The sequence below is a fragment of the Osmia lignaria genome, chromosome 4 (assembly GCF_051020975.1).
Source record: "Osmia lignaria lignaria isolate PbOS001 chromosome 4, iyOsmLign1, whole genome shotgun sequence".
Taxonomy (NCBI): Eukaryota; Metazoa; Arthropoda; class Insecta; order Hymenoptera; family Megachilidae; genus Osmia; species Osmia lignaria.
Window position 1 is genome coordinate 10626148 of NC_135035.1, and position 27994 is coordinate 10654141.

The 27994-nt window shown below is 37.0% G+C and overlaps 7 protein-coding genes across 14 annotated transcripts; 4 read left to right on the forward strand and 3 right to left on the reverse strand.

The window, feature by feature from the left end:
* Positions 1 to 1178: 1178 nt before the first annotated feature.
* Positions 1179 to 2844, forward strand: SrpRbeta (signal recognition particle receptor beta). Its single transcript, XM_034322578.2, has 4 exons — positions 1179 to 1415; positions 2019 to 2185; positions 2261 to 2400; positions 2468 to 2844. Exons 1-4 carry the CDS (start codon positions 1322 to 1324, stop codon positions 2799 to 2801), a joined length of 735 nt encoding a protein of 244 aa, XP_034178469.1. The 5' UTR covers positions 1179 to 1321; the 3' UTR covers positions 2802 to 2844.
* On the reverse strand, positions 2292 to 7125 carry LOC117603420 (histidine protein methyltransferase 1 homolog). Its single transcript, XM_034322577.2, has 7 exons — positions 6380 to 7125; positions 5976 to 6221; positions 5740 to 5900; positions 5438 to 5667; positions 5251 to 5366; positions 5109 to 5176; positions 2292 to 2432 (listed from the first exon to the last, which is right to left on the reverse strand). The coding sequence occupies exons 1-6, from the start codon at positions 6417 to 6419 to the stop codon at positions 5130 to 5132; spliced, it is 840 nt and encodes a 279-aa protein (XP_034178468.2). The 5' UTR covers positions 6420 to 7125; the 3' UTR covers positions 2292 to 2432; positions 5109 to 5129.
* Positions 3065 to 5115, forward strand: LOC117603422 (pyridoxine/pyridoxamine 5'-phosphate oxidase). 2 transcript variants are annotated; one of them, XM_034322579.2, is made up of 6 exons: positions 3065 to 3559; positions 3979 to 4135; positions 4207 to 4306; positions 4374 to 4427; positions 4618 to 4817; positions 4885 to 5115. In XM_034322579.2, exons 1-6 carry the CDS (start codon positions 3505 to 3507, stop codon positions 5048 to 5050), a joined length of 732 nt encoding a protein of 243 aa, XP_034178470.1. In that variant the 5' UTR covers positions 3065 to 3504; the 3' UTR covers positions 5051 to 5115. The 2 variants fall into 2 exon arrangements, with proteins under 2 accessions (XP_034178470.1, XP_034178471.1); XM_034322580.2 differs by lacking the exon at positions 3065 to 3559 and adding an exon at positions 3566 to 3861.
* Positions 7126 to 7916: 791 nt separating the features above from the next.
* LOC117603473 (peptidoglycan recognition protein 3-like) lies at positions 7917 to 11101 on the forward strand. The gene is made up of 6 exons (XM_034322678.2): positions 7917 to 8037; positions 8142 to 8468; positions 8586 to 8789; positions 10228 to 10388; positions 10581 to 10743; positions 10827 to 11101. The coding sequence occupies exons 1-6, from the start codon at positions 7935 to 7937 to the stop codon at positions 11009 to 11011; spliced, it is 1143 nt and encodes a 380-aa protein (XP_034178569.2). The 5' UTR covers positions 7917 to 7934; the 3' UTR covers positions 11012 to 11101.
* LOC117603423 (uncharacterized) lies at positions 11093 to 12165 on the reverse strand. Its single transcript, XM_034322581.2, has 4 exons — positions 11772 to 12165; positions 11558 to 11700; positions 11351 to 11476; positions 11093 to 11285 (listed from the first exon to the last, which is right to left on the reverse strand). The coding sequence occupies exons 1-4, from the start codon at positions 11833 to 11835 to the stop codon at positions 11154 to 11156; spliced, it is 465 nt and encodes a 154-aa protein (XP_034178472.1). The 5' UTR covers positions 11836 to 12165; the 3' UTR covers positions 11093 to 11153.
* Positions 12166 to 12174: 9 nt separating this feature from the next.
* Positions 12175 to 25464, forward strand: LOC117603414 (uncharacterized). Of its 6 annotated transcripts, none has more exons than XM_034322569.2 (21): positions 12175 to 12296; positions 14962 to 15114; positions 15184 to 15393; positions 15972 to 16173; positions 17719 to 17888; positions 17958 to 18086; positions 18155 to 18334; positions 18431 to 18673; positions 18738 to 19205; positions 20024 to 20236; positions 20557 to 20720; positions 20901 to 21048; positions 21136 to 21250; positions 23817 to 23876; positions 23944 to 24071; positions 24139 to 24273; positions 24346 to 24550; positions 24637 to 24785; positions 24871 to 25086; positions 25161 to 25262; positions 25323 to 25464. In XM_034322569.2, exons 1-21 carry the CDS (start codon positions 12243 to 12245, stop codon positions 25404 to 25406), a joined length of 3528 nt encoding a protein of 1175 aa, XP_034178460.2. In that variant the 5' UTR covers positions 12175 to 12242; the 3' UTR covers positions 25407 to 25464. The 6 variants fall into 6 exon arrangements, with proteins under 6 accessions (XP_034178460.2, XP_034178461.2, XP_034178459.2 ...); XM_034322570.2 differs by having other exon boundaries at positions 17728 to 17888; XM_034322568.2 differs by having other exon boundaries at positions 25161 to 25406.
* On the reverse strand, positions 20819 to 27989 carry LOC117603417 (uncharacterized). 2 transcript variants are annotated; one of them, XM_034322573.2, is made up of 6 exons: positions 26986 to 27989; positions 26408 to 26859; positions 26211 to 26351; positions 23436 to 26127; positions 21087 to 23370; positions 20819 to 21018 (listed from the first exon to the last, which is right to left on the reverse strand). In XM_034322573.2, exons 1-4 carry the CDS (start codon positions 27603 to 27605, stop codon positions 25973 to 25975), a joined length of 1368 nt encoding a protein of 455 aa, XP_034178464.1. In that variant the 5' UTR covers positions 27606 to 27989; the 3' UTR covers positions 20819 to 21018; positions 21087 to 23370; positions 23436 to 25972. The 2 variants fall into 2 exon arrangements, with proteins under 2 accessions (XP_034178464.1, XP_076544251.1); XM_076688136.1 differs by having other exon boundaries at positions 20819 to 21031.
* Positions 27990 to 27994: the final 5 nt, after the last annotated feature.

Genomic DNA, 27994 nt, shown 5'->3' on the forward strand with positions numbered 1-27994 from the left:
AGACAAGGCGCTATCCTAAAGGGAATTCTCGGCGAGAGATCGTGCTCTCCCGCCTCTGCCAGGAAGCGAAGCAATAAATTCGCGGATACGTCGCCGACAGAAAGATCTGATAGCGGCGAAACTTGCTCGCACAAAACCCTTTTTTTCGCCGTCCACCGAATATGGAAACGCACGACCCCTCGTTAAAACGATTGAAACAACCGTGACCGTGGCGCAAGTGCTTTCTACTTTCTTTTTTTCTATTTCAATAAAGAGATAGAAGTGTAAAGGTAACAGTACTTACCCTTTCGCGTGCAAAGAAGGGGTCCAATGTGAGGCTGTCCTCAGGATCTCCTCAGATTCTCCTCAGGATCTCTCCAGGCTCCTCCTCAATTTTCCCAAAACTGAAACAAACAAAAACAATTTTATTAGAAACTGGATATTAATTAAGTTTCATGGAATTCTTCAATTATTAATTAAGAAAATTGTGATTTGCAGTAGATAACTGAAAAACAAAATGGTGTCAGAGCCTGCCATCTGTTAACGCATAGTGGAAGCTAAATATACTGACAAAAGATGCAACCTATATAACCTACAATACACAGGGTATTTCCGGATTAAACGATCAATTTGCACCAATATGTTCTGCAGACCTATGTTTATATAACATTTTTACTTATTTTTACTCATAGAACATAATAGTGCAGTTTGATCGTTTAATCCGGGGACATCCTGTATAGACCTTTTCTACCTTATCCACAATTGTTATAGAAACTTATGTACACCAAAGACGAAATATAAAAGAGATCTACCATGTTTTTGATCTTAATTCCTACCACCAAAAGCATTATGGTAAAATTTCAATCGTGTTAATTATTCGTTCAAAGTGAGGCCATACGTACTTATATTGCGCATCTCAGCTAACTTCAGTAAACTCGCCCTCACTTAGCACTAACCCATTACTATACACTTTTCACCCCAACGATCATATACACGGTAGACAAAAATATATGAATAAAGGACAAACGCGGAGATATTGATGGGTATACTAAATAAAAGGCCACCGGATACGACGCTTGGTGACGCTACACCTTTGCGCAGACGGCGCGCGCATGAACGAATTATAGATGTCATGCGCAGAACGGAAACTCGTCGTTCAATAGGTATGATCTCTCGTGGAATGAATAATAGCTGGTATAGCAGGATATGATAGAGATTTTTACATTGCATCGTAGATCTACCTTACACCTCGTTTATGATATATCCATATACAATTACTAATGTGATTTTACAGAATCCACGTCCACGAGGTGATCTAACGTAAATATAAAACACTACCACGATGGAAAAATATGTAAAACCGCTAACAGATCACAACGTGGATTCGCAGTTTATGGGCATAGTAGCTGCCGTAATTGCCATTATAGTAACTATAGGTAGGCAAATACATACTTGTAGGTTATAACTTACTTATGCTTGCTGTGCAGCATGTCCAAGTCCAGTGGTTTCATGTATTAAACACTTCATTACACTTCACAGTAATACCTGATGGAGACAAGAAATAATATCTTCTACTTATTTATGATCATATTATTCAAAATAACATCACAGTTCTTTTTTGTACTTACACTTAGCAGAACTAAAAATATGTTTAGCTACTACACATTTGTATATCACACACAGCATGAAAGATATAGACATTGTCTCATTCATACTCCATCTCATATATACTCTCATCATTTGTAAACTCTCACATACATCATGTTTTGTCTTTATTTAAGATTAATGAATGTGATAATATCTGCTACAGTACAAACAGTCCTAAAAAACACAACAGATGTTACCAAAAATGTGATAAACATACTTCTGTGATTATATATGTAATACAAAAATAGATTCATTATTGTATGAAAATTTCTTTAGACTGCAAATTTAATATTCATACATTTAAGTCTGTGGAATCATTTTCTTGGTACTAATGGTTCAGATGTAGGCATTACTATATTGTTTATAATCTGCTATTTTATTTCTTTGTTCAGTTTTGTTTGCCATATGGAGAAGGAGAAGGTCTATAGGAAACAATATACTCTTAACTGGCCTCAGTGATGCTGGTAAAACACTGATATATGCACGTCTGCTGTGTTCCAAATTTATTAAAACACATACATCTGTGAAAGAAAATACAGGAGATATCATAATAAATAATGTAAGTCTCTGTAAATATATTTTTTAACATGATACAAACCATTACATACTTAAACACATTTGTTCATGTATTCAGCATTCCTTGAAAATCGTTGACATACCGGGTCACGAGAGATTGCGCTACAAATATTTCGATCAATTCAAGTTATCTGCAAAGGGACTTGTCTATGTGATTGATTCTGTGACTTTCCAAAAGGATATCCGAGACGTAGCAGAGTAAGTACCCATAAGTAATGCTTCATCACATTCTAAAACAGAAATAACAAGAGCTTTAATCCTTTAGGTTTTTATATAATTTACTATCCGATCCCGGTATACAGAAAAGGTCTGTACTTATTTTGTGCAATAAACAAGATCAGACTATGGCAAAAGGTTCTACTGTTATAAAAGCTTTATTAGAAAAGGAAATAAACTTATTACGTATGTCGAAAACAAGTCAATTGGAAGCTACAGATGCATCATCAACAAATGTCTTTCTTGGGAAACAAGGAAAAGATTTTGAATTTTCCCACTTAGATACAAATATTGAATTTGCGGAATGCAGTGCGTTTAACAAAGATCCGGATACTGCTGCTGATATTGAACAATTAAACAGTTGGTTAAAGAGAATTGTATGAAAATGTATGTTTTATTTTTTCAAATAAATTATTTGTTTGTACTCTTTTAAATTATTTCATTATTATATATAGCTGTATGGAAGTATTATTAATTGCCGATTAATAATACTTTAATTAATCTCTCACGAAAACGCGTGATATATAGCGGGAAATATTACCGTATTGAATAAGAATTACGCAATCGAAAAATAATATCTTAAGATTATTTACACATATCATACCACACGCTATTATAATGTAATGGCGTACCACGTACCTTCTGAAAATTCAATTGTATACTGCATCAATTACGAAGATAATAAACATGTATGAAATAAACATCAAATAACATGAAAATGAAAATAGAACAAAAGATAATTTCTACAGAAATTGGATAAATAAAAGATACAAATAATTAACTTCTACAATAAATAAAAATGTAGAAAGATACATGGTGCGCAAAAATGGTGCGCCATCTTTCGTTAGAAAGCAAGGCAAGTAAGTATATAAGTACAAAGAAAAACGAGGATAACCTCTAATCATACCGAAGGCTATACAAATAATACGAGTAACATAAATTACAGCAATTGTACTATATATAATCTTTTTTATCAATTCATGCTCTGACGAGTTTCCTCGTAGTCATAATCTGTGTCAGTGACGTTTAGCCTTTCATTGAATATCAGCTGTACCACTGTCAAAGGATCGAACAGTATACCGCATAATGTCATCTATAAAACCTACCACTCAGGAGACGAAGTATACTGTTGACATCGGAGGTAAAGTTGTCATTATAAATTTCCTTTTCCTATAATTATTGTCCTTAGAGAAAAAGAATTTTTCTCACAACCATAACGTGACTCTAAAGTGGATGTACACATATCATGTTGTCAATTAAATCAATCGGATTAATACTTTAAATATCGAAAAAGATAACAAACAAAATGATTGTTACGTATAAGCACTTTAACCTGGACTTACTTTTTCTACTTTAAACAGTCACACAAATCAAATTTGAGACCGGAAAACGTGTTTCTGTAGTTACCGTTGACACACCTGTTATCGATCCTAAGGCGTGGTAGTAGGTGTAATATTTTACCGCAAGAATGCGTTACTAATGATTTCGATGATGATAACTATTACCGATAGTGCAGTTAAAAATAATAAATTACTGTTAATTAACAAATTTTTCTTACAGGTATGCGAGTTAAGTACAAAGACAAATGTGAAACCTTTACAGAGGATTGTCTTGTAAGTAAGGAACCTATTGGTCAGTTCAAAGCATGGTTTGACGAGGCTTGTAAGATGCCGCAAATTTTTGAAGCAAACGCTATGTTTCTTGCCACAGCAACCAAGTAATATTAAACAAATGATGTATCTATTTATTATTCAAAAGATATTTAATATAAATCGATCCTATTTACAGAGATGGCATTCCATCGGTTCGAGCGGTATTACTTAAGGGTTACGGTACAGAGGGTTTCAAATTCTACACAAACTATGAGAGCAGAAAGGGTCGCGAACTAGTGAGTTGAATTTATATAAATGAATTTCTCACGGTCATGATAAATAATTAATTAAATTGACTTTCAGGCTGAAAACCCAAACGCCGCTCTGACGTTTTACTGGGAACCTTTGAGACGAGGCGTAAGAACCGATATCGATATATGGTTTTGTAGGGAGAAATTGAATCAATTGATTGAATGTATATATGTATTATTGTGTTAGAAGCCTATATGGTTCAATTTAATCTAATGAAAATTTTGCCTATCTTCTATCGTTTCAAAATTTGGCTCAGCTACATAGGGCACTCTACATTATTAATATTTTCTGTTAGATACGCATAGAAGGCAAAGTGGAAAAAACATCATCTGAAGATTCGGATCACTACTTCCTCAGTCGACCATACTCGAATCAGATTGGATCAATGGCTAGCAAACAAAGTACTGTGATAGCAAGTAGACAAACGCTCATTGTAAAGGAAAGGGAGTTAATAGCCCAGTTTCCGGAAGGACAAGTTAAACGGCCCAACTGGTGGTAATTAATCATCAAAAAATTGCATTAATCTATAGACTCTCTTATACTACAGACAGAGATATTTCAGGGGTGGTTACATCGTTATTCCACATTCGGTGGAATTCTGGCAAGGGCAAAGCGATCGTTTACACGATAGAATTCGTTTTAGACGACCAAAGCCAAAGGAAAAGATTGATAACGTGCTCGTTCATCAAGGAGACGACGGATGGATTTACGAAAGGCTATCCCCATAGATATTAAAAATAAATTAAAATTATTTATTTTGTGCAAATGCAAAATGTATAATGTTACCTTATTAGGTGTTGGGTGAGTCTACAATTGTGGTTTCCTTGCTATCTTCAAGATTTCCCTTTGCAATCCTGAAATGTATGCACAATTGTTGTTCTGAACAATTAGGAAAATATATTTATGCCATAACAAAATGATTAATTACCCTCTTGACTTTTCCATACTATATCAATGTTAAAAACACCATCCTCCTCTACAAGATATTGAAATTGCCTCATTCCTCCTCCAACACCAAAATAATAACTTTTACCGCCGATATACCTAAAAATATTCGTACAAAATTATTTTTAACTTCCTATATAAACCTAATCTGTCCTAACAGTTATACTTGCCCCACGCCATTTTGTTTAAGTCTCTGTTTGAAAACCTCATACAATTTTCTATGATTGTCAGGATTATAAATTGTCTCACTGGTGAAAATCAGATCGTATTTCTCAGACTCTAATTTCGTAAACGATTCCCAATCACCGCTAAAAAACTTACATTTTTTCAATATACTTTCCCGATTTTCAAAATTCAACAAAACGTTTGGAATCGTTACGGTTCTGATCACTTCTACATTCTGTAATAAAATTTATTTATATGTACGATTTTGTAAAAAATTCGTCGTGAATATTAGGACAAACACACGCACGTAATCTTGAAAATGAACGGTGGAATCTTTCAAAAGAGCAATAAGACCAATGATACCGGTACCGCATCCCAAATCCAATACAACCTTATCTTGAAATTCGATGTTATTTTCGAATATATAACGACCCAGATCGTAACTGCATTCCCAAACTTTTAAACCACCTTCATACAAAAATTCGAATGATTTATTGCTATCAATGAAGAATTAATCAAGCAAGATCTTTCCGAAAAAACTACCTTCGTATCGAGCTGGAATAAGATCAGAATGCTGTAACTCTGCATCTATAATATTTCTACAATTTTCCTCGGTCAAATTTTGTAAAGCTTTCTCAGAACGAATTAACCTTAATTTAGAGCCCGGAAATACGAGATTTTCAGTGTAATCGTTTGGATCATAATTGGTTTCGATTTCTGATTTGGATACCTCTATCATCGAGGCAGGTAGCCAATTAATTGACAATTTTTTAGTATCAACATTTTTTTCTGAAATAATTATCCTAATAAAATTCTAATTCCATCTTAATACTAAGAAATAAATTTAAAAACGATTAGTCCGTAGAAACAAGACAATGCAAGGATAACCTTAAAATTAAGTTCATAACGTGGAGCCAGATTAATGAATTAAAGAAGAATGAAAATACCTTCAGTTTCGCTGTCTTTTGAGAAGCCAAACTTGAACATCCTGATTCTAATTATAGTCCGTCCAACGAGACGAGTTAGGATACACTGGTATATTTATATTTGATGCCACAAGAGTCCATAACTAACGACGCGCAGGTTGGATGAGGGTTGGGGGAACGCAGCGAGCTCTCCGCCAATCGCTTTCCACTTCCTCTGGGGGTATCGCCAATCAGAGCGACGATGCGCAGAAAAGAACGAAAACTGGTCTTTTCGCAATTATGGACTCTCGTGACATACAAATTCACGCGCTCGATGCAGTTTTTTAAATGCCACAGTCATAATTTTCGCTGTGAATCGAGCCTGCTTCGAACACATGAATTTATACACATTTACTGTCTCATCTTGTTGGATGGATTCACGTTATGAAAAGTAATAAAAGACAAAATTAATTGGAGACCGAAGAGAACTACCTCACCACAGATAAGTTAGGTATCTACTGAAATCGAAGTTCTGCGATTGCGGCGGCCTCTATCGATGTATCGATTAATCGATAAATGTTTAAAAAAGATGCGCGAAATGTATACTTAGCATTTCACTAACAACATAGTTTATTTCTCCATTTATAATGACTCATTTGTATAGGTAATATAATTTTCAGGTTTTTTAACCATTATTAATGATCATTGAATGATAATAATTCAATGAATCCGGACATCTATCACCTTTCGTTTTCATTAATCTAATCTTTTAGCGTTAATACAAAAAACAACTGAACATACAAGGTTATCTCGATGATAACATCTTGATGACTATCATAACACTATTAGTATTTTCATTTATGGATCACGATCATTCAGTATGCAAAATTATTATTGAATTAAAGTTTATCTGACTTCAAAACCACCAAAACAACATGGGCCATATCATTTTAATGTCTTATCACTGAACTGTGTCCGGTATTTCGCCGTTAAATCCTTATCTCTCAATCATTAAAACAGTTCACTACACATGTTCATTGAATTTTTGATAATAAATTCATTTAGTGCATTCATACACTCCTAGACATAAGCACCACTACATGACTTTATCAAGTCACACGGCAATGACTCAGATAATTGAAAATTCTTTTTAATATTATGAAAAAAGAATCACTTGCTGATGGAATCACTTTTCTCTTAGAAAATCATGTAATACGTCTATTACTGAATGCACATTTCTATCTGATACAACAAGCATACATTTATCAAACGTTGTATCTTATCGTTGCAACGTTTTGCAACACCTCGGTATTGTTTCTAATTTTTATATCCATCACTGATTGCGATTTTACGTTTTTTTTGTTTCACGATATTCGTAGGGTCAGAACAGATTATCGACTGGTAGCTCGCGAATTGACCAGCAGGTTTATTCTTGTTTTCGTAACAGAACGATCTATAGAGCGGGGAGGGTTAAAAGACCCAACGTGAGTTTCCGAGGGACTCCCCGGTCACGTTCAATTTTTCGTTTAAAAGCCGACGTCCTCTCATCGTTCCCATTCAGTTACACTTTCGACTACGTATTACCGTGTTACTATCAATGATGGGTTCGTCTATTTTTCATTTTTTAATCTTGATTCTAACGCTGCAAAATATTGTTTCCGCCTTACAAATCAGTTGGAATAACTTCGAAAACGATACTGGTAAGCAATACATTTTCTTTGACAAACATTTGATGCCCAAAAATTGAAGGAAATGCATCGAATACTGATTGAAGTTGATACTCATTTTTTGTTCCTTTCTTTAGAGATACCAAGGATCGTAAGTAGAGAAGAATGGGGAGCCAGAGCACCGGCATTTCGTGAAGAAATGAAGGTGTCACCAACACCGTACGTGGTGATCCATCACGGGGGCATCCCTTGTTACTGTCACACTCAGAACGAGTGCTCTGAGATCGTGAGGTATTATCAAAATCTTCATATGGATGGTAGAGTTTGGTTCGACATTGGTTACAGCTTCCTTATCGGCGAAGATGGGAATGTTTACGAGGGTCGAGGCTGGAATTCGTCTGGAGCCCATGCACCTGGTTACAACAACCAGAGCATTGGGATATGTATAATCGGTGATTTTAGCGGTGGGTGATCTATTCGTTATCTCAATTTTTCATTCCTCGTGCTATTAATCTATATAGCTATTGATTGCAATTCAAAGAAGTTGGTCGATTTATAGATATGTATATGATTTTATACAGATTCTCTGCCTAACGCAGCTGCTCTAAAAGCTCTGAATGCTCTCATCGAATACGGAGTGACACTTGGTAAAATAAATGAAAATTATCAAGTCATTGGACATCGACAAGTAAGAAATACCGAGTGCCCAGGAGAAGAATTGTATAAGTATGTTCAGACACATCCGCGATGGACATCGACGCCTATACCGAGATTTTCCTACCAGTAACAACAGATACAACAAGTTGAATAAGAACGAAATCATTTGTTAGGACAATTACATGGAATATGTAATCTAGATAGAAATTGTTTTGATATAAAAATATAATGAATAATTCAGTAATTAAAAAATCGCCATAGTATTTGTATGGTCTCCGAAGGAAACTGTACTTAACAGTATTCAAGTGTTGACAGTAATTATATTTTCTGATGCATTCCTTTACGTAGATAATTTTCAATCGTTATTTATAGTATTTCTAGTAAATTAAGATGAATAAAAAGTTCCTAATTTATATAAGTATGAACTGTACGAGAATAAATTAAGAATATGTAACTTTTGTAATATCTGTTTTCCGTCATTCTTTCCTCTATGATAAGAAAGTATAATAAATTCAATTATATTAATCATTTTATCCAAAGCTGGAACATATCCACTCTTCTCGATGGCCAAAGAAAAACAAATAAATGTTCACGGAGTTCCCCAATCAAAGAGTATCGCACGAATCAATTAATCAATCTCTGGGCCATTTACTTTATGCATTTATGATACAAAGAGAGATAAATTTAAATTGAACACAAGTAGTGCGGTAAAACCCCTCTTCCCTGCTTCTGTTGTGATCAAAGATCAAGAAATGGGTTTCGTGCATACTATATATTAATGTTGCTTGAAGTTCCAGTGTCAGTATCAAACGAACAACGAAGATGGAGAAATTGGCAATTACGCTCATTTTATTCGCACTTGGTCAGTTAGTGATCTCCTCTGAACAGGAGACATTCGGTAATAAACCTTCCACGTTTCTTTGCTGTGATTCAACGTTATAAATTGTTTTAAAAAAAAGTGCAAGTGCATTTTTTTATTTTGTCAAATGAATAATTCATACTCGACTGTAGATGTTCAATGTACATTATAATATATATTTTTCTTAATGAATATTTATTGATAGCATATTACGCTTCAATTTGCATGAAATTCTTGGAATGATCAATTCACTGATTAGACTGGCAACTTATTGATCCTTGCAACAATACGATGACACTGTTCACATAATTATTTGCGAGAAATTCTTCCATCGCCTTTAATTACACGCGAGATCCGATCTTTCTAAGGAAATCATTATTTTCTTGCTGACAAGTTCTGCTGCAGGCCATGACGTTTGTCATCAAACACATTTATCAAACGAACAGAAGTATTGCAAAAAATAACTGTTGCTTGTAAAATGACTTGTATGGATGATTGTAAAAGAACTACTTCGATGAACATCTGTTTTAATTAATTCATTAAAATCCATCTCGATTTCACTAATCACTTATATAAGATACTTTAGATGCATAATTACGATACGATGTTATTCTTAAAATGTTTTCGAGCGTTACACGATAATTTCTATAAACACTATAGATAAAGTTTCCTTACGACAGCAATTGATCGTCTCTGAATTCCTTCAGCTCAGCCGAATATAATATCAAGATCAGAATGGGGTGCAAAACCACCGACGGGAAGAGTCGGCAATCTTGGAATCACACCATCATATGTGATCATCCATCATTCAGCGACTGATGGGTGCACGACTCAAGCGATTTGCCAATCCAGAGTACGAAGTTTCCAGGTAAATAACTCATAAAATTTAGCAAACGCAATTGCAAATACCATTTTTTCATTGGAAAAATAAGATTAACCTGGGTAAAATAATTATGTTTAAAATGAATAATAATTTGCTTGAATGAAATTAAAGGTCAAGCAGATAACCATGGAAATTCCAGAAATCTTGTTTTTAATTAACTTAATCGTTTCGTTGCAGAATTATCACATGAACACCAACAAATGGTCTGACATCGGCTATAATTTTGTGGTCGGAGAAGACGGAAACGTGTACGAAGGCAGAGGATGGGGTAAAATTGGTTCACATGCTCCTAACTACAACTCGAAGAGCATAGGAATTTGCATAATCGGCAACTTTGTCAGTAAGTACACAGGCGTTTTCAATAACTAATATGGAATTGATTAAAGAAAATCGTTTAAAATTCACTGATAAAAATATTTGCAGATCGCAATCCAAATTCAGCAGCGATCAATGCGGTACAGAATTTGATATCTTACGGTGTGTCCATGGGAAAAATAACGTCAACCTACACATTACTTGGACATCGTCAAACGAAACAAACCACCTGCCCAGGTGACAGCCTTTACAATCTGATCCAGACCTGGCCTCATTGGTCTTCAAGCCCATGATTATGTTAATAAAACGTGATATTCTATGTTATGTGTTCAATCAACGATTTCTTGGTACTTCTGCAAAATAAAGTTATTCTAATTCCTATTGCAATATTGTGTATTATTTTTCTTCTGAAAATTTTCTGTAATTATTTTACAATCACACATAAAGCGTCACAATGCCGTTCACGGAATTATCATAAGTGTCTTCTTCGGTTCTGACACAAATGTCTACATGGGAGAAGTCTGGTAACTTGGATTTAACATCGTCGTAGTGACTCCTGTCCCTGACCTGAAGAATAGAATGCATTATTTGAAAGATATATTATTAAACGATGTATATGTTGAAAATAATACCTGAAGTGGAATTTGACGTTGAAATTTCGCGTTCAATTCAGGTATGCACACTTTCGTTCCATATGGTATTCCTGAATCCAGGTCCATTGAAACTGTCACAAAGGCGTTTCGTCCATCAAGAAAATCCTGTAATTAAATAATATTGATATTATTAATGGGTTAATAGGAAAATTGAGACTGTAATTTACAATGATTTTAGGAAGCAACCTGCAAAGTCCTCAATTTCTTCATTCTAGCATCCAAGTAATCAGACTCATTGTCACTATTAAAATCAGGGTAATAAGCAGCCATGGTCACATTATGGTAAGCACGACCACTGCAATTAAAGTCTGATCTATTTAGACTTCTTTCTGCAATTAACAAAGTGACATCAAAATCAAGGAAGAATATGGAACGCAACAAAATATTGAATTATAATTACCACTTGCGAATACAACTGATATGATGATTAAAATAAATGAAGTAATTAAAACTTTCTTTTCCATTTTTATTAAAATTTTATACCGCAACCTCGATCACCTAAGGACAACGAAATACTGACTGACTTCGTTCTTGCATTTTGTAAAACATATTAATTGCTGATGTCAGCGTGACACACATTTGGAATTTGTCAGTCTGTCAGCAATAAAAAAGAACAATATTTTAATAACAGTGCTGAAACTTCATTAAACGACGCTGTCACGTTTGATTGGTCGCATTGATTGACAGAATCTTAGTCTTCATTGCAACGCCAAGGCATAAGTGCCATTGTGCTATACTCTTCTTAAATAATAAAAAGCATGCTTGACTAGGACACGTGGAAAAATATGCATCGTCAGTCGAACGAAAGACACCGTGACTTTCGTACGTATTTCATCGTGAAAAACCTTTTAAATCATGGCTACCGATTTTCATGAAATTGAGAAACATTCCAGAGAAATGGTATAATTTGGAAAACGCAGAAATGGTTCGTTCAGTCACACAATTGTTATTTTCAAGTACCAATCAATATGTATTGATATACGAAAAAATACGTGTCATTTATTTTTTATCAATAACACAATACGTAAAAATTGTTTTGATGTAAAAATAAGATCGAAAGTACTGATTGATTTTCTCGATGATTCATTGATCGATTTCGGAAACTCTCGAGAATAAAAAAGTATTTTTGGCAATCGAACGAAATTCTGATTTCACGCATTCGAACACGTGCCTCCACCGGCTATTACAATGTTTAATGATTGTGTATCTGGATCATTAGGGAACACGATACACGCGTGATCGATGTGTCATTGCACCAAGGAATATCGATTCCAACATGCTGGCCAGCAGGTTAAATAAGTAAACGAGGTAAACGACTAGCGAACGAGGGAAATAATCGGGCATGGCATCGTAAGTCGAATATAAAAGTCGATAATAGTTTGTCTGAAAACCTTTCCAGAAATAAAGGAAACGTTGATAATGAACGAGGGTTCATTTGAATTCTTATCAACCCTTCAATTAGACTCAAAAAATTAGAAGGACAGTAATTATATTTTAAAATTCATGGAAAATATTTATTTTCCACTTTACATTATGCAAATATTCAAATTATTCACGGAACTAATTATTTCCAATATACATATAAAAATTACTTTGAATGATTTTGGGAAAGTTTGTCACGGACTGACGACGTTGTTGAACAACTTTCCTCGTTGCTAGTATCGTTTGACAAAAATCATTATCAAGTCACTGTTACGAACACTGTTGTGTAAGCACTTCCGCAATTTCCTGCATTACAATTATCGTCCGATTTACAATTTCTCGTGGAGTGTAAATGGTTCGATTACAGGGGCTTCACCAGAAGCAAGTTGGCCTCGCGCACGTTTCTTACAAGTTTCTTCTTATTAAGTGACGTGGAATCAAGGTTCCGCAATGTGATTCCTCTTGAAGAGGATGACTAATCGCACCTATCTGTTTTTTTTTCTTTTTTTATAATTTTGAATAGGCTTGAATCTCCTTTCAATTTTAAATTAAGTAATCAACATCATAAATTTCTTTCGAATAATTGTGAGATAGCAAACTGCCCAAGAAATAATTAAAAAATATGACCATTACAAATTCACGATCGATGCTATTAGCCTGATGGAACAGGAAGAAGAATGGGCGTGTTCCATGCTCGTTTCCTAGTTCGTTTCCCGCAAGAAACGAATGTCCAGCCTGGATGACCCTAAATCTATGGAAACGAGTTCGCAGGTGGCGTCGCGACGCCTACTATCCGCTTCATTTGCCGCGCGACGCTTCCTCGTATCGCACGTTCCTTTTGGATTTCCTTTTACGGTTTGTGAAAATTTGCACCATGTTGCGAATAATGATCTCAACATGACGTGCTTACTGTGATTCGATATCCGTCAGGTAATTACACGTTTCAAGGACGATTATGGTGAACACGATGGCATCGATAGCACGGTGTTCACACGCTTTATCGATGCTTTTTCCACGGATTTTTGTTTGTTGATCGTAATCACTGTCGTTGTAAAATCTGCACTCTTTGTTTATTCAGTCAATTGCTTTTTCTTTTTAATATATTAGCTGTCACTGTAAAAACGATCATGTATGGCAAACGATAATATGAACTATTAAGGACATTAAAGAATAGTTTTTTCATTTATTGTACTGAATCAATAGTTTCACATTTATTAATATTCAGCTAACACATCCACTTCAGAGTTGTACAATTTCCATAATTAATGCTTTCCTACAACTTTCCTTAACAGATAATGTACTAGTGTTTGTATTTAAAAAAAAAGCAGAGTCACTCAACCATTAGTCACACAGCTATTCATTATTCTGCAATTAGTTTCGATCAATCTTCGCGATAATTGTTCACCATTTACTTTACTGTCACAAGCTTTTATTTGGTAAGAGTGTAAAATTAAAAATAAAAAGTTTCTTCGAACGAAATTACTACGTTGACACGTGTCATGCTTCCAAAGACATTATGGTGAACAGCGTTCTTTAAACAAAATGAAAAATAATATGATAATAGCCCAATTTTTTAACGATTTTAAGTTGTTTACGAACCGATTTTTTTCATGAATAAATAAAGTACCCACAAATCATGTGATTTACCGGTTTGGTTTATTGCAAGAGGAAAAGACATTCTTCGATCATTAACATTTATTTGACCTTTTCAGCGAGGCAGTGATATGACTCAATATTATCTCCTTTCAGAAAATTAATGTTTGACCAGTGTAAATAAATGGAAATCGTAGTTATTTTCATACTCTCTGTATTCTGAATGAAGAATTGTTGGCTGTTTTAATTTTGGAAACTATTTTTATGGGTAAATCGCCCTGTGTCGAGTAATCCTCGTGTCAATACGAACCTAAATCGGGAAACTTAAACACATATGGTTTCGATTCTCTAAGCTTGATGGAGAATCAATAACGAATGTTTGAGGACTCGTGATTCGTGACGTATGTTAAAGAATATTGATAGATCAAACCATATTTTTATGGGAAAAACACAAAGACTTGTCGTTTCATTTCAAGTTTTGATAGTCTTCAGCCAAATTTTCAAATCCTTGGAATACTCTTTAATTGAAAAGTCTTTAAATGAAAAGACCTCGTAATAATCGAAATATTTCACAGATGAACCCAACAACAATAAAGTCCTGGTTGCTACGTGGTGAACTCGAAAAATTGGAACATGTCGTTTTGGAAGGACGTGGAGCTCGTCTGTTAGGTGAACACTCTCCAGATCTCCGAACTCGAGTCTTCCTGAAAGGACTCCCAAATTACTTGGTAAATTATCGTTAGAAAACCCCGGAATATACAAGAGGAAGATAATTCTACAAAATTTCTTTATTTCAGACGAAAATTTCTCAGGTGCACGAAGCAGCTGTACGCGGTTCCTTGGGAGAAACGCAGAGACTGATATTGGAGGAGCCCAAAAAGAAACTGGCCATCGCGAAGGATCCTTCTGGCATCCCTTTGCTTCATAAAGCAGTCTACTACGATCAACTGGACATCGTCGAGTGGCTGGTGCAAAATTATCCCATTACCGTTCAACAGAAGGACAAAGTAATAATCGCAAATCGATCGCATTATCTTCATCGTCGGTACGAAGAATCAATCGCGAGATCATTGAAGCTCAGGTTACCACGTATCGTGACAAGGATGTTTGAGCATGATATTCGGCTCGTGAATAATCGAAAAGTCATTTTTCGTAACTACGATCGCGTGACAGGGCTAATAACGAAGTGTAAACCACCTGTTCTTCCCCTGCAGTCATCCGACTTTGCGTTCTGGTACACGCAGCACGTGAAATACGGCAAACGCCAACTTTTCACCCCCTTTCTCCACCCTCGATCTCAATTCAACCCTAACACATTCTCCGTTCAACTGTCGTCGACTTCGCGTTTACGCCCCTATTCTCTTGGCATGTTCGTTCCTTAATAGTGGCAATATTTCTTGCTCCTCTTTTTCCATTTGAAACTTTTTCAAGAGAAAAATAGTTTGATGAGTCACTGGGGCAGGTAGTTGATCTACTTTCAAACACATTTTTCTTTCTTTTGATTCCATTAGAAGGATATTAAATGCATCAAGATTTTTCTTTAAATAATAATAAATGGTTTATACCGTTTGCATTCAATTTTCAGGAAGGTAGAACAGCATTGCATTACTGTGCTGGTTGCAAGAATCCTGGGGTCATTTGGGATGTTCTGATAGAAAACGACTGCGACTCGAGCATCTGCGATAAGAAGGGCAATCCTGCGTCCTATTATCTGGAACATAGGTCAGAAATTGAATTATCCGAAGTGGAGATCATGTCCCGGAGGAAGGCGAGCACCGTCAGGGAATGTAAGTAATTATAAATTGAATAGTTCCCACAAATTCGCCGCGCACGAGGGTTAAATATAGTTAAAGACAAGGATTAATGTCAACCTTGTAAAATCAATGAATGTAGATTCCTTGACTTATACCCTACAGAATCTTCTTAGTAATGACCCGGAAGAATCGATAGAACTTAAATGCACAAGGCAAGGAAAACTGCTGGGATCGATAGAATGACATGGTCTGCTCGATCGAGGAAGGAATTATTTAAGAATGTTCAAAAACTATAATTCGTGGAACCTCTTATTGACATTTTAACGATGTAAAGAAGTAACCTTCTAATTCTTTCGTTAGTCATTCAGAATATTAAACTGTTTCAAGAAAATCTGAATAATAGTTTAGAAAAGCAAAAGATCAATTTTCACGATAAATCAATTATGACTACAGGGTATCGTGATGTAATCATTACGTTCTGTGCGGTAGAAATAAATTGTAAATTAATTGGTATCATGTAGTGAATAACTGGTACCATGTAATTATGTTACGCAAAATTTATGCAAAATGTCTACCAAGTGCACCAGCATTTCCGCCTCTGTTGATTGATCTATTTACCAAGAAAATAGCTGGTGTAGGTACAGTGTAAACGTGTCAGTGAGCGAGGGGGCCCGTGGACTTGGCTGGCTTTTCAAAAATTTATTAATCCACCGTGGAACACGCAATCCAGGTCGAAACGAAACATTATGGCTGACGTGCACCTTCTTTATAATTTAAATCAAGTAAAACAGGCTCATATGATATACATGTACGCTTAAATTGAAAGTATACGATAATTGAACCATGAGATACGTGGCGCAATTATCAATTTAATTTTTACTAGACACCTCATTTAATTACCTGAACATCGGTGTATTATTACAGTTATGTAAAAATCGATGAATCATTTATTGATTCTTCAATTGCAATATGATTGTTTCTTTCAGGCACGTTGAATTTTTCTTGTAAGATTAATATATTTATTCAGAACAGGAAGGATTAAAAATTGATAGGTTTCTGTCAGAACAACATTGTTACAGACAAAATCGATGCCCGTTGGTCAGAGGATTCCTTCGGGTGTCTAAAATATTAATGATACTGTTCTAACATGCGACGCGGACTTGCAAATCTTATTCCTTCTGAATTTTTCAAAAGCAGGACCATGTCAAACATTATAGAGGACCTTATGTAAAATGATCGCTGTATAAATTATTAAAGCTTGAAATTAATTGAAACTACAGCAAAATTCAAAAAATTATATACATTTCGAACTACTTCAAATTACAATGTATTCCCTAGATTATTTCCTGCATTATGCCTTCCTTTACATTATTCAAAGTTCAATACTCTAATTGAAATGAAAAATGGAGTTTTAATACGAGTTATCCACGCACTTTCTATGATGAAGTTGTTTCATAACGTGTTACAAGAAATGGATAAATGTTATTTGAAGCAACGAAAGAATAGATGGGAAGGTCATTGTTTTAAAATAGAACTGCCTTTGGTGTTTAATTAATTGCTGTTGCAAAGAAAGGAAAGTTATTCCAGGTTCGGACTTCAAACCTTCTACTATAAGAATATGGATCCACAACCGAGACCTTGGGAAATTGCAACAAGTTTTATGGGAAGGTCATGGAAACAGGTTGCGTATGGAGACCAGCAACAATACTCGTGTCAAAAGGTTTCTGGAAGCTGTGCCCTTTATAATGGTTCGTGTAATATTCGAATTTTACTTTTTATCCCAACAAAAGTATTTAATTTATAAATTTTGATTATAGGGTACCGTGAAAGATGTCCACGCAGCTACAGTAAATAATGATTTGGATGAGCTCAGGAATAAAGTTGATTCCTCGTCGCCCATCATTCTGTGCAGCAAAGACAGCAATGGTTTAAATGTCTTACACAAGGTCTGCAACAAATAAAAATATAATTTTGTTGGTTATTATTTAATTCTTCTTTTTTATTAATTAAACAGGCTGCTGGATTGGGACATACAGAAATCGTACGAGAGATTCTTGCGAAATATCCATCGACTGTTGAAGCGCAAGACAATGACGGAAAAACACCGTTGCATTATGCAGCTGCAGCAAAGGATGATGGAGTTTTGTATAATTTATTAGTGGAGCATGGTGCTGATGAAAGTAAATTAGACAATGTAAGTCGGTCATTAAATTATATTATACACGACCTGAAATTGAAAATTACAAATTACAAGTAATGAATATAAGTAATTTGCTGATTCGTCAATTAGAGACACAAAGCAGCAGCCTTCTACAAGAACAGACCATCGGATATAGACCAATCGCTATTGACCGTGATACCGGAAGCGCCTAGAGTCGCCAGCACATCTTATCCTAAGCACTGGGACTGGAGAATCCTCGAAGTCGAAGAATCTCTATCCAGAGGAATGAGGAAAGTTAACAGTGCAGATATTGACAGTGCATTTGGCAGTGCTGAATCGGCTTCAAAAAGCTTCAGCAAATCAATGGAGCAGGTAAAGTGCATATTCACAACATCAAACATTAAATACCAGATTAATAAATAATTTAACGTGACAGATAAAAAACGTGGAAGAAGATTCACAGAAAGAGGAGCAGGAGGAAGCAGAGAAACCAGAGAATACAGAAACCCAAGAAGATACGGAAAACCCAGAGAATGCAGAAAATGCAGAGAATGCTGAGGACTCGAAAGACCCAGAGACCGCAGAGAAAGACGATGAGCAAACTGTGGAAGAAACAAAAGCCGAGGATACAGAAGAAAGATCCTCGGATGACGATGTGGTAACTGGTACAATGGCGCAGGAGACTGAAGAGGAAGAAGCAAATCCAGAGAAAGAGGAAGCGGAAGCAGAGAAATCAGAAGAAGAAAATGAAACTGAGGAGAAGAATGAATCGAAAAGCCCGGATCCCATAAAGGCAGACGAGGTCGTCCAACAGGAGGAGGAAAACAAGGTGGAACAAGAGGAGAGAAACGAGCCGAGCACAGGTGATTCTGGTGTCGATGATCCAGGAAACGACGAAGATCAGGTACAGTCACAGCATAACACTTAGACGAATCCGATTTTCAAGAATCCTCTAATCTAAACGTGATATCTATGAGTGAAAAGTATAAGGGATATTCTAGTGTGACACGAGTATAAGTGATTAAACACTGTTTAGATACTTAGGGTTCAATTGATAGTTCGTGTATAGTTAGTAACAGTGGTTGGAAATAGTCAGGAGATAGTTAGGGTATCGTGTGTACTGAAATTATAAAACGATCGATACAGTGTTATAGAGTATGTTCTTTGTCACGCACAATTATACCAATAAATAAATAACTGAGCAAAGAACTTCTGTCGTGTGAATTCCGAATGCAACAGACCCATGACTCGATGGCAAACATTCAGACGATCGCTATTCTTTTTTCATTTTCTTTGACACGTTAAGATTATTCAATTAAATAATTGGACGATTAATAAAATTAATTCTGTATTCAAATTATTGATCAGCAAATAGTTTGTATATTAATCAAAATACCCTATTAATCTTTTTTTATAATTTTCATAACTTTTTCATAAAAAGTCACAGAATTATTCATGCTTCTTTTTTCACATAAAACTATTCTCAAATTGCTCTCCCATAAAAAATCATTGGACAATCATAGAAAAACTGTTGCAAGGGATAATAACACGTCGAACCATCGGTCACGTCGAATCGTGCCACGCAAAGTCACGCAATGTAAAGTCCATATGAAAACAACGAGCGATCGATTCGCGCGTAGATTGCAAAGTATGATTAATATTTCCTCTATCGATCGGCATCGGTCGTCTGTGCGCATGGTTTTCCACCAAGGCATGATTTAGCAGGTGATCGTTGGTGAACACGAGGAACCACCGGACACAGAAGTGAACGAGGCAAGCATGACGGCAGATCCGGAAATCGAGAAGCTGTTGGAGAACGGAAATATGGAGCAATTGGCGGGATTGGTTCTGAACGGGGATGGGAGAAGATTGGTCGGCCGGCGTTCGGGGAATCCTGAACTTCAGGCATTCATCGATCGTGTTCCTTCTTATATGGTATTACGCGTAACATAAAAAGAAGAATTCATTTTTGCTTACCTCATCTTATCTGCAAATTGCCATCTCGTTTTTTTTGTAGATCCATTAAGTAATTAAGTGAACAAGTTGTTGACTGAGGATTCCGATTAAATCGATTCCGTTTGTGTGATGGTTCTAGAATTGCTGACTCATGCTTCGAGTTGAAAATGTTTGAAGACTTTGAAAATTATTTTCTTTATTATTTATTTCGCGATTAAGATGGTGACGAGAATGACCCTTTTTCTGCAAAAGAAAATTTGAAAATCTTATTTATTGATAATATTATTAATCATTGCCAGGGAAAAATTCACGCTGTTCACATGGCAGCACGAGAAGGAAACCTCAGAGATTTGCAAAGTGCATTAGATCGTCGCAAATTTGCAGTTGCAAGGGATGGTTCCTCGCCGCATGGTGCAACACCCCTTCACGTTGCAGTCGTGTTTGGAAATACCACCATCATCAGGTATTTTAATAAGAATTAAAATAAAAGGAATATTTTTGGTAAAAATATGAATTTATTAATTCAACGTTGATGTTTAACGAGGACTCATTAGAACGTACCTTAGAAATTATGTTGTCAGCTTTCCATCAAGTTCTATCGATTTCCATCGCCTGTTCCGTTAATTATTTCTGTTTTCGTTAGATATCTGGCAGGGAGGTTTCCAGAAACCGCGAATGCAATCGATTTAGATGGTCGAACACCCTTGCATTATGCGGCCACCCTCGCAGACAATGGCCATTACTACAATCTTCTGCTTCATCTGGGTGCCAATCCTTTAGTTCAAGATAACGTAAGTACAATTATTTTAATAAAAAATTCAAAACTTACAATTATTCATTGATGTATGATTTTATCTTCATGCAACTTCGTCACGCAGTTCGGACAAAAGGCAGATTACTACAAACAAAATCAATCAGAATTGTCTCACAAATCGCTCCTCCGCGATTTCGGTGCTAACGAGAACCTCGCCGACGAGATGTTGACCGACAAAGGTATTTCATTCGACGAAACACTCGCAAGCACCATCGATCACGTTACAACAAAATTGTACCATCGTCCAGAGCACCGTTGTTTTCATTTTTCAAACAATTCGATTCAATCTAGACTACATTTCAAATAATACTATCACGTTGCTTTCTCACATGTGTTAATTTTACCATCGTTTAATATCATATTAATCACAGAATCACATAAGTGAAATTACCGATAGGTACTTGTTGAAATATGTTGAGAGACATCTTAGAAACCTAAGACCCTAAAATATTCACATATTTAATTAATTAAATCCCCGTCACAACTAACGATTCTGACAAATTTCCCGTATCCGCGGATCCACGCATTTCCGCACTTCATCTTCTCTCTCTGGACCATCCCCTGTGCTGACAATGGCCGGGTCAAACAGTTCCTGGAGGGGACACGTACTCCGCGCGTCGTGACATAACCGAACCAGAGACGTTAGCCACCTTGGAGAGGTGTTTCCGTCTTCTAGCTGGTACAAGGCACGGTGCGACACCGAAATCGGCTGGGAACTCCGGTACACTGATCGGCCGTTGCCTGAAACGGCCCATATTCGATCGTATCAAGCACCGTGTGACACGCATGGACCACAATCTCTTTGATGTGATCTGGCTCGCTTTAAAGAAATACGGTAACTCGAGTAGCAGCGGCGATACGAGCAGCGCTTACTCGTACGTCGGCAACGTCGAAGAAGACGACTCTCTTTTATTGATCGCACCTGATTACGAAAGTTACATCGTCTTCGCGGAGTTCTTCGATCCTCTGATCAGAGACATTCATTGCGTGACTGCAAGCGGCGACCTGCCCGATCATCCGCCTCCTAGATACTTCCACGACGAGGACGAGGGCGAAGAGAATCCCGACTCGATCGACGAGGTGACCATTTCCACGATCGAAGGCTACGACCTCGATCCCCCGGCTAAGTACGTTCAAGCTGCAGTGATGGAGTGTTGCAGGAACCTCGAGGATTACACGTTCCCTTTGACTCTGACGGTGAATCAATTGGAGGAAGTGGAACGAGTGATCACCAGCGAGCTGATGAGCCAGTATATCTCGGAGATGATGGCCGAAGGGAGCAGCGAAGATGAGCCAGGAACTTATTTCACCCTTAACGAGATCCTGGACCAACCGAGTCCGATCAGAGCCCAATTGGCGGCTTCTGGATTGTTGTTACCGATCGCAGACTCCGACCCCCAGGATGATCGACGTCTTCATGGAAGACACTGGCCATACGGACGAGGTGTTTACGTGTCCTCTGCTGGAGATCTTGCTGCATGGGTGAATGTCCAGGATCACCTGAGGATCGTGTGTCGTACTACCGATAGCAGACCTGGTCTGATCGGTCGCACCTACGTCAGACTGGCAAAAGTGATGGTGATCCTCGATGAAAGATTGAAGTTTAAACGGGACCAGAAGCTGGGCTTCCTTAGCTCGCGACCGTACGCCATCGGCAATACCCTTAGATTCAACGTGATCGTTAGATTTCCAGAACTGTCCAAGAAATTCGATCATCTGAAACATCTGTGCGTGGTACGTGGATTAAGTATTCGTGAAACGGCTAGAAAGGACACGGTGCGGATCGGTAATCAACAGTCGTTGAGCATCAGCGAACTGCAAACCCTTCAAGACTTTTCTAGGGCTGTTCTGAACATCCTAGCCTTGGAGAAGGAACTGTCGATAAATAGTTCCTTGAAAATCGCCAATCTACTGGCGGGAATATTTCGCAAACGTAACAGCGCGAAACGTTTCCAGACTTAACGGACAAGAAAGGAGCGGATGCAACTTTCAAACTTAATTTACGTCAATTTCTATTTCTTTTGATTCTTTTTGTGGACCGATACGCTTACACGTGGAAACTTTCTGTGATAATTCATGAGCCAATGCGTTCGACTGCCAATTTAATCCTCGTAGACTGAAACTGTAGAGGGAAGAATGTTGGAAAGACGTGTGTGAACGTTGTTCTCTGTCCTCGATGATAATTGAACGAAAAATTTAACTACTCGGACGAAGGCTGGATTGATTGACCTTAGGTTAGTAGAAACGAACGTTATTGCTACATGTTGTCGCACGTACGTTCGTCAGTGTATATGTGTATCTAGAATGAAAAACATTCGTTACAGAGATGAAATTTTTCGAGGAGAACTTAAATGAACCTTTTACCAGAGCTTCTTTATGTGTCACGCACGAGTTCGATGTTCACACGAGACCAGAAATGGCGTAGCACGTGTCTTTCCAACTTCCGTTGTATTCGATTCTACAACAAACGGTGTATTTTTATAAATAATCCAACTGTATGTAAAATACTATAAATTGAAAGAAAAAAAAAATATCCTTCATTTTTTCCGACGAGGCTGTTGTGTAAATGTGCTTCTGTATTTGGAATTATACGTTCAACCCTCTTCTGTCTGTAATGTGTACACGTTTTTCAGAGTGAAATTCACTGTGCTTTTCACGATGCGTTTATTCGTTAGAAGAAGAATTAATGTCATTGTTTTTACGAGTCGTTCGATTAATAGAAAATGAAATGAAATTGTTTTTCAGACGACAGTCAACTGGAGATACCAATATTTCAAGAGGAGGAGGGTCGCTACTTGGCATCGTGTAAGTTAAGATCAAAATAATAAAGAGAATGAAATGAAGCAGAATTTTTAATGAATTATCCTCCTAGCTCTTGGTGATCCACTGATCAAAGGTTTGACAGAAGTGGCGAACAATAGACCAAAGGATCCAGTTACTTATCTGGCAACTTATTTGTACAATTTTGCCAATAGAAGCAAGCATAGCGCACAGGAACAGGTAAATTACTTTATACACATTTCTGACGTTACTTCTAATATAAGGAAAAAACTTGAAAATATTATAGGAACCCAATGTATTGATCATTCCCGACGCCGGAGAAGAGAACATAGAAAATATTGAAAATGAAAATGAGGATGCTGGTTATCCACAAAGTCCAGGCTCCGACATACCAGAATCAGCTTTCACCAATACAAACAGAGTAAATATAAATTCTTGATTTATATTTAGTGTATCTGAATTGTTGAAACGATTGTTACTTCCGTTTGTTCAGGACGAACACGGACAAACCGTGGTCCATTTCGCTGCCATACGATCTTATACGAAAGATGGATTACTTCATTTGCTTCAGGAAAGTCAAATAAACGTTGGTTTCAGAGATGAATTGTACAGGACAGCTAGAGACGTCGCTGACTTGGCTAACATCAAAGAAAATGTCGATGAGATTGATCGTTACGTGGCTTACTTAGCGGCTAGGGGTGAGATTTAACATCAATCCCTGAAAATGATCTTAAAATGCTTATGACAAGCTATCAGTAATTTTATAATATCAATATCTGCACAGGTGAAACAGAAAAATTGGTAGAACTACTATTAGAAGGATACGATCACATTTTGGACGTGACAGACGAGGATGTCAACATCGTGGACATAGCTGCAGAAAGAGGACGACAGGCTACAGTACAATTTTTGCAATCCATTCCAAATTACGTGGTAAAATACCAAAGATTATCATCTAACATCCAGAATACACAAATTTATTACTGAAGGTAAGATACTGAGGAAAGACTTTTTACAGACACAACGAGAAGAGGTGCATCACGAGATCAGAATGGGTAACGTACCAAAAGTAAAAGAATTACTGAACAAAAACAACGGAGGAGGAAAATTATTAGCGATGGGGAAGAACTTTCTGAGCAGATGTGCTCTTCATATCGCGGTGCTTCATGAAAATAAAGAACTGGTCGAGTATATTGCGAAAACGTATCCGGAAACTCTGCGGATTGGCGATAATGTGAGAAATAACTAATTATAATTACACACAGACTCTAATTTCATAAGAAAATAAAAGAGAATTGTTTGTCTCAGTTGGAAAGAACTGCTTTACATTACGCAATGGGACTACCCTCGGTCGAAGAGCTTAGCAACATCCTTATCAAAGCTGGAGCGAAACGGATCACTAAAGATTTAGTGAGTTGTGTGTTCATATTAAACAAATATTTAATAATAACCCATGCTGTACGTTTTCAGAAATCGAGACAACCATCGTATTACTTTATGAACAAATCGGATATTGAGAGGCTCCAAGAAGAAGAGGAGACTTTGGTCAAGTAAATCTACTGGACGATGCTAAATATGCAGTCGTTTAGGTACACCTTTGAAAATTTATACGAATGCGATATACATTCAGTAGGAACAAATGAAAACATGTGCCACTTTGTACGTTCTGGTCTGTCAGGATTACCAATCCTTTTTTCAAGGTATGAACGAGTAGAGAGCACTTTCCTACTCTCGTGTAATGAATCGTTGTGTAATATACAGTATCAATAGTACAAATAATAAGAGTATTCAACTTTTCCATACACGTTTCTTTTAATTGCCTTTGCGTAAGTATACTTTCTTCTCTTTTTTATTATCTATTATGATTCTGTTCTTTTTTCTCTACTTTATCTAAATAATGATCGAAGAACGCTATTAGCTTGGAGGATATGTTAATACTAAGATTGTAAAATGTATCAAAGAATATCTGCTATGAAATGAAGGTAATATGATTCTAATTGTACATATCCTGCGTTAAGATAGACCGCGATATGCGGGTATATAATTCAAAGGTTTCTCTCTTCATCCATGACCTTTTTATAATTCTATTTTTCTGTCAAGATTAAGAGAAGTTCTCTCAATTAATCATAATATATAGCGTTTCTCCTGGTGCTAATCTTCGACTGACTTTGTGTTTTCTTGCTGTTCAATCCATCTTCATCAACATCCTCGGTGTCCTCGACAATTCGCTGCCAAGGTGTAGGGTTCACATACGCTGGCTTTGCTTTCTGATGAGCTGGTAAGGATAACATTTATGCATAATTACATTACTCCTAACAGCAATCATCAAAATGTTAAAATAAAATTAAATGAACTAACGTAGAAGTCCTTGGGTAGCTGGTTTAGGTTTGTTCTTCGCCATTTTTCGCCAATTTTCATATGCCTTCGTGCTCTCTTCTAATCTCTTCTGCTTCTCTTCCTCCAGTCGTTTCTGCTTTAGCTCCTCCTTTCTTCGACGTGCTGTATAAACATTGAAGAAATGAAATTTGAAACAAATGGAAAGATATCTCTATTACCTTTCTCTTCTTCCTTCTTTTTACGAGCCCACTGGCTAAGATTCATATTCTTCGCAACAGCAGCTTTATCCTCGATCTCTTTCAACTGTTTCTGCACTTGCAATTCTTTTTCAATCATAGCCTTCTTCCTCTCTTCTTCTCGTTTCTTCCTCTCGGACCATTTTAAAAAATTCTCACGCTCTCTTAATTCTCTTTCCTCCTTCTCGCGTGCCAATCTCTCTGACTCCATTCGCTTCTTCCTCTCAGCCATCTCTTCTTCCTCCTTCTTCCGTCGAATCGTTTCCTGTTTTCTTCGAATCCACTCGCTGTAAGTGATCTTCTTCATGAACTCGCAGTCGTTCGAAGTGTTCTCGGAAATTTTAATACCGGACAACGACGCCGTGGACACTCGTAAGAGTCGATGTCCGTTCAACGTGTATCTGCAGGATACGTCGTAACTTTCATCGCGTTCCCTTTGAAATTAAAAAATAATTTGAATATCATGGTGACACGCCTACCCTGGGCCGGAATGTAGGCTTCCTTTAATTAAAGATAAGTTTTACTTCTCTTAACAGAAGGAAGCCTAAATTACAATGTACCTCTGCACTTCCGTTTGCCTGACAGGACAAAGTTGATCATTATCTGCCGCCATGTCGACGATTTTGCATCGTCTCTCAACACGGCCAGAGGGTCTACAGGAAGTAACGGACTTGGAACGCATCACGTCGGATTTATAGGACGAGAATGTAGTCGGAGAATTCAAGGAATAACAACGATATGTTTCTTGGGCTGAAGCTTGGTCCCCGGCTTGGTCCACGAAGGAGGTGGCCAGGTCATTGTTAACAGACAACGTGGTCATCATATCGGTCATTTGCGTAAAATCACCGTGATTACCGATCCGTCCATCCTCCTTTGATCTGACCTTCACTCTAATCTCAACCTCTTGCTCTTCATCCTCTTCGTTGTCTAGAGTTTCCGCGTATATCGCCGGATTGATGAAACGGACCTCCGGGTTGAATCTAGAGCTCGTAGAAGTCGCATCGTAGCAGATCAGTCCGTTGCTCGTGGAAGGCTCTTTTCGGTAATCATCGGACTGCAAGTGACTTAATGATCTAGAGCCGATCAGTTGCATATCATTCGTACTCATCGCCGAGTGCGTTTCATTAAAATCATCTCCTCGCTTCCATTCGTACCAACTGTCAACGTCGCTGTCTAGCATGATCGAGTAACCCTAATCAGATAATGCGATGAAGATTACAACGGACGAAATGTATGTTAAATTTTGTAAACTTGTCACATATCGCTGATCTGCGATACCGTCTTCCAATTAATTGATACGAGTCCGGACGGAACTCGAGGAATTATGTTCGTCCATGATCAACGCGATGCTGCGCTTTTCGTTTACAAACAACGACGAATCCCTTTGAGTACAGTCGCAATTACAGTACAATATAAAACTTTTCCAAGGCCAATTAACGGAAAAGACGTTCACGGAGTTTCGTGTACGGATTTGGAATTTGATGGAGGTGTCGCATTCAAGCTGATACACCCTCCATTAAGAGGGAGATTCGATCGCGTCTTTAATGACTTTCTGTGGATAATTTCAAC